The sequence below is a fragment of the Leptonychotes weddellii genome, chromosome 4 (genome assembly GCF_054177405.1).
Source record: "Leptonychotes weddellii isolate Sample4059 chromosome 4, ASM5417740v2, whole genome shotgun sequence".
In the NCBI taxonomy this organism is placed as follows: domain Eukaryota; kingdom Metazoa; phylum Chordata; class Mammalia; order Carnivora; family Phocidae; genus Leptonychotes; species Leptonychotes weddellii.
Genome location: NC_138372.1, coordinates 136342774 through 136351675, shown reverse-complemented (window position 1 = coordinate 136351675; position 8902 = coordinate 136342774). Strand labels below are relative to the sequence as shown.

The following is an 8902-nucleotide window of genomic DNA, read 5'->3' as shown; positions in this document are numbered from 1 at the left end:
TCCTCCTCTCAGCGAAGGGATCCTGTCCCAGGTTCCCTCCGGCAACCCCGCCTCCCCACCCCCCACCACCCACCTCCATCCCATCTGTGCGGCCCCAGGCACTCAGGCAACACCACTCAACCTCAGGGACAGATCCAAGGATTCCTGTCCCTCCTGGTGGCACCACGGTCCACCCGTCACCAACCAAGCCAGACACCCAGCTGTCCCACCCTCCCTCTCCCTCATCCCTACAACCAGTCCTTGACCTTGACAGCATCCTCCCTGGCAACCTGCTCTGCCCCTTCCCGTCCATCCCACTCCCTTCACGTCTGACCTCAAATAGGTCTCCCGGCCCCCTCCATGTCTCCCAGCCGCTGCCAGAGTCACGTTCTGACAGCACTGATTCAGTCAGATGTCCCACCCCAGTGGCGGAAGAATGAAGCTGAAGCTCCTTCGGTGGCTTTACTCGAGACTTGTTCACACCACGCTTCTATTCAGCCACTCTGGCTTCCAAGTTCGCCACCGTGCTGGCTGCCTGTGGGCCTCCTTGTCTGTGCTTGTGTAGGTCCCTGTTCCTGGAGCTTTCTTCCTTCCCCTTGGCCCCATCTCTCCGTCTCAGACTCCCTCGGCCACCTCTGTCTGGCCAACGCCAACACTCTTTCCGTCTGTACCCCAGAGGTCCCATCTTCAGGAGGAAACATTTACGGCTCCTTTCCTTGTGTCCTCACTCCCCTTTTCATTCAAAAGGCCTTCTGTAGCTTCCAGGTCTCTATTCTACCAGAGCCCTTTGGTGGAGGGCAGCGGGGGAGGCACCAGGTGGACAGGGGTGGGGTTGGACTCCAGCACAGGTCACGCCCAGGAGGCCACTGGTGGGCTAAGAACAGGCTACGTTGAATGGAAATAAAATGAATTCAAGGGAAGGCCTACAATAACTTCAACAAACTTAGCCTCTCCTATCCTTCCTAATTTTCTGTCTGTTCTTTCCCTTCAGTCTTCTCTGCCTTTTCTTTCCTCCACTCTCTCCTTCTGTACCCCCTTGTGTCTTTCCTCTTTTTTTTTTTTTTCTGGCTTCTTTCTATCCCGTCTTCCTTCTGTAGGAGCTTGCACCAGCTCCTAGGCACGCCTGTCCCCTTTCCCTCTGGTGTATCTCTTTCCCCTGCGCCACATCTTTGAGGACGCATTTGTATCTATGTTCTACTAAAAGAATCGGCTTGTCGCCTGCAGACACAATTATTTGCTTTGGAGAATTTAGCCAGGAGGATGATAAGATTGACAAATGAGGTCACAGAAGGAAGAAAACCTGGCAGATTTTCAGACCTAGAGTATCAATTGGATGTTAAACCCAGACAAGATCCTTGGGTAGAAAAGCTAGTTAAGAGTCTTCCTAAAAATAAAACGAGATAATAACCATGTGAGCACAGTATTTAAGTTCTTCCCTCAAGAGGAGGTGTTTGCTTTTCCTTTGAAGATGCAAGGCATCCTGGCCCCAGAATATGCCTGAACACCCATTTCTGCCCCGGTGGGAGAGGAACGTGCACTCCACCCCACTCGGTGGGGATGCAAGGACTCTCAAGACCTCGAACACCTTCTCAGCACTGCATGCGTGTCCCTCAGCACCTTCCTCAGCCCCCAGGAGACCGGAGGCAGGTTCACACCGCCTGCTGCCCACCGTTCTGCCACTGTTCCTCAGCGAGAATTGTGTGGGATGGGGGTGATCCATCTGCCCTTGCTCCACTCAGGGGCCCTGGGACCTCTCGGGAACAAAGTGGGAGGTCCATCCTGCTTCACAAAAGGAACACACATAAGTGGCAAAGAGTCCTGAAGCCAAATGGGATCAATGTGATTTTCCTCTGTGTCCAGTGATTTTTTAATAGCAGGAATTTGGATTAGGTGTATAAATAGTTTCAAGCCCAAAGGAGACACTTGTCGGTTATGTTAAAACTCTAGTCACCTGGCACAGACAGCAGTCCAAACATTTCTCTGGTGTCATTTTCCCTGAGAGCGTCGTCCACTGTGGTTGGTTACTGAAGAGAGAAATGAAAGCAGATAGGTTTGTGAGCAGTCCCTCTGCCCTGCTTAAGGTTATCAGGACCTGCTCACTGCTATACTGTGAACGTAGAGGGGCCTGCAGAAATTCTGTTTTTGCATCGAGACGGAAAACTGGCCAGGGCTTTAAGGATGATCTAATCCAACCCTCTTGCTTTACAGCAGGGGGGTGTGAGGCTCAGAAAGGCCAGTGCTGTGTGCGAGATCACAGACTTGCAGGCAAAACTGAAAGTAGAGCTCAGTGACCTTCCTACAGACATACTGTGGCCTTTGCAATAGCTCATGGTCTAAGGCCCTACCAGGTTAAGGAGGTGCTGAGGGCCGGTTCCATGTATCCCCCAGCAATATTCACACCAAAACAGCCACTGCACTCAGCAGACCCCGGACCCAAGTTACGGTCAGGGAGGTCCCGCAAACAGCGGGGACAATGGCACCTGGGAGTGTGGGGTGGGGTTGGCAATGGCGGGCCCAACAGTGGTGCTGAGCAAGACAGAGAGGAAGGGGAAAGGGGCTGTCTGTTTCATGACGGTTCCAAGAATACATGACCATCCTTTCTACAAAGCAGGCTGGAGGCTCTAGATCCTGGTGGAAAGGGGGCCACCTCTGTATGCCTGCAAAGAATAAACAACAGCTCTTCCTTCCCAACAAACACTCAAAAAGCCCAGCCTTTCCCAAGATCTCAGGTCCCTGGTGCCACACACCCTTGTTGTATTTGCCACTCCATACGTAATTGAAGTGCCTTAAGGAAGCGTCAATAATCTTTTTCTATTTAATCTTCGAGGCTGGAGTCCTGAGTGCGTCAGCGTTCCCCCTCATTCCCGAGTCGAGCCATGGAGACTAACATGCAGCCACCAGACATAATGGTTCAGCAGGGCCCATGTCCATGCGTGCACAGTAGTGTGTTAATGAGCGTTAAAACTGACATCTCAAATACAGTGTTCTCAATTTTGAAAATTACAACTCTGTAACAAGTCATGCTGCTAAGACATACAAGAAATACCAGTTAAGCCTTCAAGTAGATAACACACAGCCTGTACAGATCACTGCTATCCCAAAGTACAGAACAAATCATTTTCTTTGAAATGAGGCAAGAATTAGCAGGTAGTTCAATTATTTGAGTACTAAGAGAAGTAGAAATAACAGATCCAAATGTTAAATACCAATTACTACCTTAGGAGCTACAAATCAGCTCGGCATTACAACATGCCCCTCCTCAGGAGCAAACCCAGGAAATGAGGGCGTTCGGCTTAAAACACAAATCTATAACCAATATCCATGCAATAAAGACCCAGTGTCACTTCCAACCGGCACTTTTGAAATGCTCATCACATGTGTTGTCAGAAGGGCCTGGTCCATACGTGTGTCCCAGTGGCATTGAAAATAACAACTTTCAAATGCTGGGAGTAAGTTGCTCTTAAGCCACAGCTGGAAACAAGTGATCTGAAGCTTCTATTGTGTCCCCCTAAAGGAGGTTTATGGGTCAGTCTGACAGCCTGGTGGCCAAAGATGCCACCTCATAGTTGTATCCTTAACTCCAGAAACAGAGCATAAAATTAGCCTGATCCTCCCTGACTAGTTTCAGAGACCAGAAGAAACTGCCACATAAGATGTTACCTAGACGGAGTCCAACGGAGAGCACTTATACTCCATACCTTGGTGGTACTTGGAGGAAAGGAAGGTTATTTCTCCCTAGGCCACATCCAGGCACCATCCTTTGTGGGAATTAGCTCCAGGGTTCAAGCCAGCTGGGTTGTTCTCTCTCCCTCTGATCTGAAACCACCACTTGGAGAAGTCAATGCTATTAGGACATTCTCACTCTCAGAAGTGACTAAAATTCCAGGATGGGCACAGTGATATTTTATACAAGTGTATAAATATGTACAAGAGATGTTAAAAAGACAGTCTCTAAAGCACTTTGGGATTCCCCCAATGAAAGGCACCAAATAAATGCAAGTCATTACTAAAATGGAAAGTCAAGTTTTCTAGCTTTCGCATTGGTGAAGAGTAACCACTGGGGGTTATCTCTTTTTTGGTGATAAAACCTGCCTGTTGAGAAAAATACTCATGAGAGTGACCAAGTTATTCTGCCTCCTGCCTTTGTTTCAACTTATCACAAGCTTTATGGCCAGTGACCATGGATACCGTGCTCGGTGACCCGAGCACCCCGATCCTTGCCAAACTGAACAGTCCCCGAAAGTTTGTACCCTCACCTGCCCGCAGTGCAGCCAGGGATGATCTCATAAATTCTCTGCCATCCAGTGCTAGAAGCATGAGCCCAACCTAGTGCTCCATGTGCACCATGTGCAAATTCTAAAAAACAACCCTGCTCTTTTGACTGGTGGCCAGTTGCCCCCAAGTCATCTCACCTTTCCTGACGCTTCTACAAAGAGACATGGACGGTAGACCACCAGGCACTGGGAGGTGGCCACCTCCATGCCCCCCATGAGGTTCCAGTCTCATGGAAGAATTTGAACTGGAGACTCAAGGGTGTAAGGGACTACTGCGTTCATCCAACCATTTGCCCACTCTGTAGAAGCCATGGCAACTATAAGTAACAAAGCCTTCTGACAAGACCCTGAGGTATGTATTTTCTTCAGCCAGCTCAGACACAAAATGGACCTCTGTAGAGAAGGCCCAAATCTTGGATAAAAAGCCTGCCTAACTCCTCACTTAGACCCCTGGATTCAGCAGCCTTTCCAAAGACCAAACAATAATGGAAGCCAACTGACAGACCACCTGATTACCTGGAGAACTATGTTACAAAGGGGCCCAGGTTCCCTTCACCATGTTGTGTGCTAGTTTGACTGAAGAAGAGGAGAGAGGGCATTGTGGAGAAGGAAAGCGTTCTCAACTTTCAACCCAAGTTTAAAAATTTAAAAATTTAAAGGTCTTTTAAGGAGCAGTAAGCTTTTCAAGAAGTTTGCAATTGATGACATTTTATGAAGTAACAATGTTTTGTTTTACAACTCTTTCCTTGCTCCTGGCCTCTACCCACCCTCTCCCAACAAAAGGTCATTGAAAATGGAAGTAAGCACTACAGTATTTCCATCCTGGGTAAGCCACACAGAACTTCACTCATGCATGTCTATATTTTGAGTACACACTTCCACGCTGCAGGGTTTCCATGTCATACCAGGAACTCCAGGGCAATTAGAGCATCATATATAACATACTGTATCCTAGAAGCAAAATGATCCAGGTAAATTCTGCTCGGAAAGAAAGGGGCTCTCATTTTATGAGCTTCCAGAGCAGGCAACAAAGTTTCTAAGCTACTGCCCTTGTTAGCAACCCAATAATGTTTGCCTCAGGGAGATAATAACAACAGTAAGAAAGACAACACGACCTTACCTCTAAACATCTTAAAAAATAAATATTGCCAAAACATGCTTATATCTAAGACACAGCAAAATTTTGTCAAACGGCCTAGCCCGGGAACCTCAGCCAGAAATAAATGTCTTTATGGCCACCCTAGGAAAGATGAAGGCCTGGCTTTGAAAGGTCTTCAGGTATCCCATGATTCGGCCTACAGTGTAGCTGAAGCCCTGTCCCTAATGCTTCTTGGGGGGGAAAAAAATCAATCACCACTACACATTTAACTGAGTAACATTCTCTAAAGGCCACATTTACGAGATTAACATTAGTGTACATCATTCTAAAGGTGACCGGGGTACCCACGCAAGTCACATTGCTACAGATTATTCTACTCGTGGACTTGCATTGGCTCTGTGTGCTAACTTCAGATTCTTTGTTTTGGTCACAACACTAAATGAAAGCAATGGATAAAGAACTGAGATTTTGTTTTCACATGACTGAGCAAAATCTCATCACAGCCTTGCCGCCCCCACAGATGTGTTCCCACCGGACAGACTTGTGGAGGCTTTTGGTACAAGACTCACACGACAACCTCAGAGACGAGAGCACAGACAACTCACAGTACTGGGCCACGTGCACTAGAATAGAGCACACGATAAACAGAAAAAACTAGCATTCTGGGTGGTACTCATCTGGCAGAAAGGTGAACATTGTATGCCCACGAAGCAAAGACCAGTGAGTGGCATTTCATGGAAGGGTGCAAAGGCATGGTGTCTGACGCAACACCCTCTAAAAATGATTCTAAAGGCTGTGAAAGCAACCTGGGGTGCATATCCCATGCATCTCTCCCCTGTGGGGCTGGACCTACTCCTTAGGCCATAACCCTAAGGCGCCTGAACTGTGCCAGAGGCCCAAGAGGCCACTCAGCAACATGGGTGTGAGGACGACGAGGCCTCTCAGCTAATGTAGGGAATCATTTAAACTTAATTCACTTGGTGAGCTCCTGCTCATGTTTGTCAGGCTTGCCATGAGGGATTTAACTTTATGGGCATAGTAGTCCCTTAAATTGACGGAAGGGACTTCTTTCATTCCATCTCCAAAGTCACAGCTGCGCATGGCACTCTCCAGTTGCTTTTGGCGCCGGTAAAAGTGGGAGAACTTATTGAAGATCAAGGTGATGGGCAGTACCACCACCAGGATACCGGCCAGGATGCAGGCAGAGGCGGTCAGCTTCCCTGCCGTAGTTCCTGGGACCACATCCCCATATCCCACAGTGGTCATACTGACGGTGGCCCACCACCAGCAAGCGGGGATGGTGGCCAGGCCCTCGTTCTCCTCCTTTTCAATGGTGTAGGCCACAACGGAGAAGATGGAAATCCCCACAGAGAGATAGAGCAAAAGCAGCCCTACTTCTTTGTAGCTGTATTTCAGGGTGGCCCCCAGGGAGCGGAGGCCAGTGGAGTGTCTAGCCAGCTTTAAGATGCGGAAAATCCGCATCAGCCTCAGCACCTGGGCCACCCGGCCCAAGTTGGCCAAGGTAGGTGTGCTCTCCACCACCAGATTCACCACCAGAGTGATGTAAAAGGGGACGATGGACATGAGGTCAATAAGGTTTAGGGCATTCTTGAAAAACTTGAGGAAGTCAGGGGCCACAGCAAACCTGGCCACCAGCTCAAATGTGAACCAGGCGATACCAAAGTGCTCCACAATTTCAAACCTGGGGTCCTCCCCCGGGTTGCCCTGGCTGTCAGGTATTTGGAAGTCCGGCAGGCTATTCAGGCACATGGTGGTGATGGACCCCAACACCACCAGGATGGACAAGATGCTGAAGACCCGGCTCAAGACCGAGTAGCCAGGGTTGTCCAGCGCTAGCCACAGCTGCCTGCGGAAGTTGCCCAACGGCTGCCCATCGAACTTGGAGGCGTCGTTGTAGAACGCCAGGATCTCATCGAAGGAGGACGTGGTGCTCTCCTGGTCGCTCTGCTCGTCCCACTTCTCCTGCTCGGGCTCCACTTTGCGGCCATGATAGCTGTAGCTACAGCAGGAGTCGATGAAGAACTCGTTTATGCCCCAGTACTCGATCTCCTGGCTGAAGGAGAAGACGCACAGCTCCGCCATGACGTGAAGCTTGCCGGTGTGGTAGAAATGCAGCACGTAGGGGAAGAGCTCGGGGTTGCGGTCAAAGTAGAACTCACGCTGGACATCGTCGTAGTCATCGCAGAGCTCCAGGATGGCCTCGCGCGAGTGGCAGAGTAGCAGGCGGCCCAGGCGCGTCTCAGGGAAGCGCAGCAGGGTGTGCGAGCGCAGCCGCCTCTTGAAGCCTCCTACATTGATGCGGATCTCTCCGTCTTCGACGTTGGCCTCGGACACGTCCCACAGGCTCTGGCGGGTCATGCTGGAGACGCCCGGACGCCCGTGCCGCGCGGGGGCGCTACACCTGCAGGCGGAGGAAACCACGTCTTGTGAGCGCCGGGCGCTCGGAGCCCGGGCGCCCCTCTTTTGTCTCCCCACCCCTCTCTGGCGAGTCCAGTCCCTCCAGGCGGGTCTCTGGGGGGCTGAGGGCACTGGGATGGGGGGGGAGGTTCCATGGGGTTTGGCCCCTTCCCAAGGAAAGGTTTGGGAGGAGAGGGTTTATTTTCGGTAGCATGGCCGCTCGTCCACCCCCACCCCGGGGGTCCTGTCGATCGCTTTACGCTTGCGGGGGTCGAGCCCCCGCGCCTCTGAGAGCCCAGGGGGGCTGAAAGCTGACCTTGCCCGTAGGCGGGCGGAGGAGACGTCCCCGCCCGCTCGCCGCAGACAGGCGGGACTGTACCTGGGACGCGCACGGGCAGGGCTGAGGTGGGGGGCGCGCAGCTTCGGGAGGGGGGCGGGGAAATTCACCGCTCGTGTCTGTAAACCCGGGCTCAGGGTAGGGGGCCAGCCTGGCGTCCCCTGCGTCCAGCCCTCAAGACTGGAGCCCCCTCGCCCCCCGCCCCGGGCCTCCCCGCCCGCCTGGCGCGGTGCCCCGGAGCCGCGTGCGCCGCGCCTTACCCAGCGGAGCTGCCAGGGCTGGCCCTGCGCGTTCTGGAAGCGCTTACCTGCAAGCACGGGGGCCCGCGGCCGAGGCCGGCGGGAAACTTCCCCGACCTGCTTGTTAGCATCGCTGCGGTCGCCGCTGCCGGCTGGCTGTGCGTGTGCGCGCGGGTGCGAGTGTGTGTGCGCCTGTGTGTGCGCCCCGCGGGCCGGCGGGCGGGGTCCGCCAAGCGTCTCCTCCTGTCTCGGGCCGGAGATGCCGCCGCCTCCCGCAGTTGCGGGAGGCTCACAGGTGGCTGCGTGGCCCCGCCGCTTGCAGAGCCCCCCTCTCTCGATCCGCATGCCCTCAGCCCCCGAGAGAGACAACAGCCCGCGCCGCAGGCGCCCGCGGGAGCCGGAGCGGGAGCGGAGCCGGTGCGCCTCGGCTTAGCCCTGCGCTGGGGCGCAGCGCGGTGGTGCTGAACGGACAGCTCCACGCGCCCCAGCACCGGGCGCGGCCGCCGCCCCAGACTCCGGAGATGCAGCTGCCGCCGCCTCGGCTCCTCGGCTCTCC

At 52.9% G+C, this 8902-nt stretch overlaps 1 protein-coding gene across 1 annotated transcript; it reads right to left on the bottom strand.

Moving 5' to 3' along the window:
* Positions 1-349: 349 nt before the first annotated feature.
* On the bottom strand, positions 350-8675 carry KCNS2 (potassium voltage-gated channel modifier subfamily S member 2). Its single transcript, XM_006730237.2, has 2 exons — positions 8415-8675; positions 350-7774 (listed from the first exon to the last, which is right to left on the bottom strand). Exon 2 carries the CDS (start codon positions 7729-7731, stop codon positions 6298-6300), a length of 1434 nt encoding a protein of 477 aa, XP_006730300.1. The 5' UTR covers positions 7732-7774; positions 8415-8675; the 3' UTR covers positions 350-6297.
* Positions 8676-8902: the final 227 nt, after the last annotated feature.

Bases quoted from the DNA above. Each gene is read 5' to 3' on its own strand.
- KCNS2 (XM_006730237.2), bottom strand. From the start codon at position 7,731: ATGACCCGCCAGAGCCTGTGGGACGTGTCCGAGGCCAACGTCGAAGAC.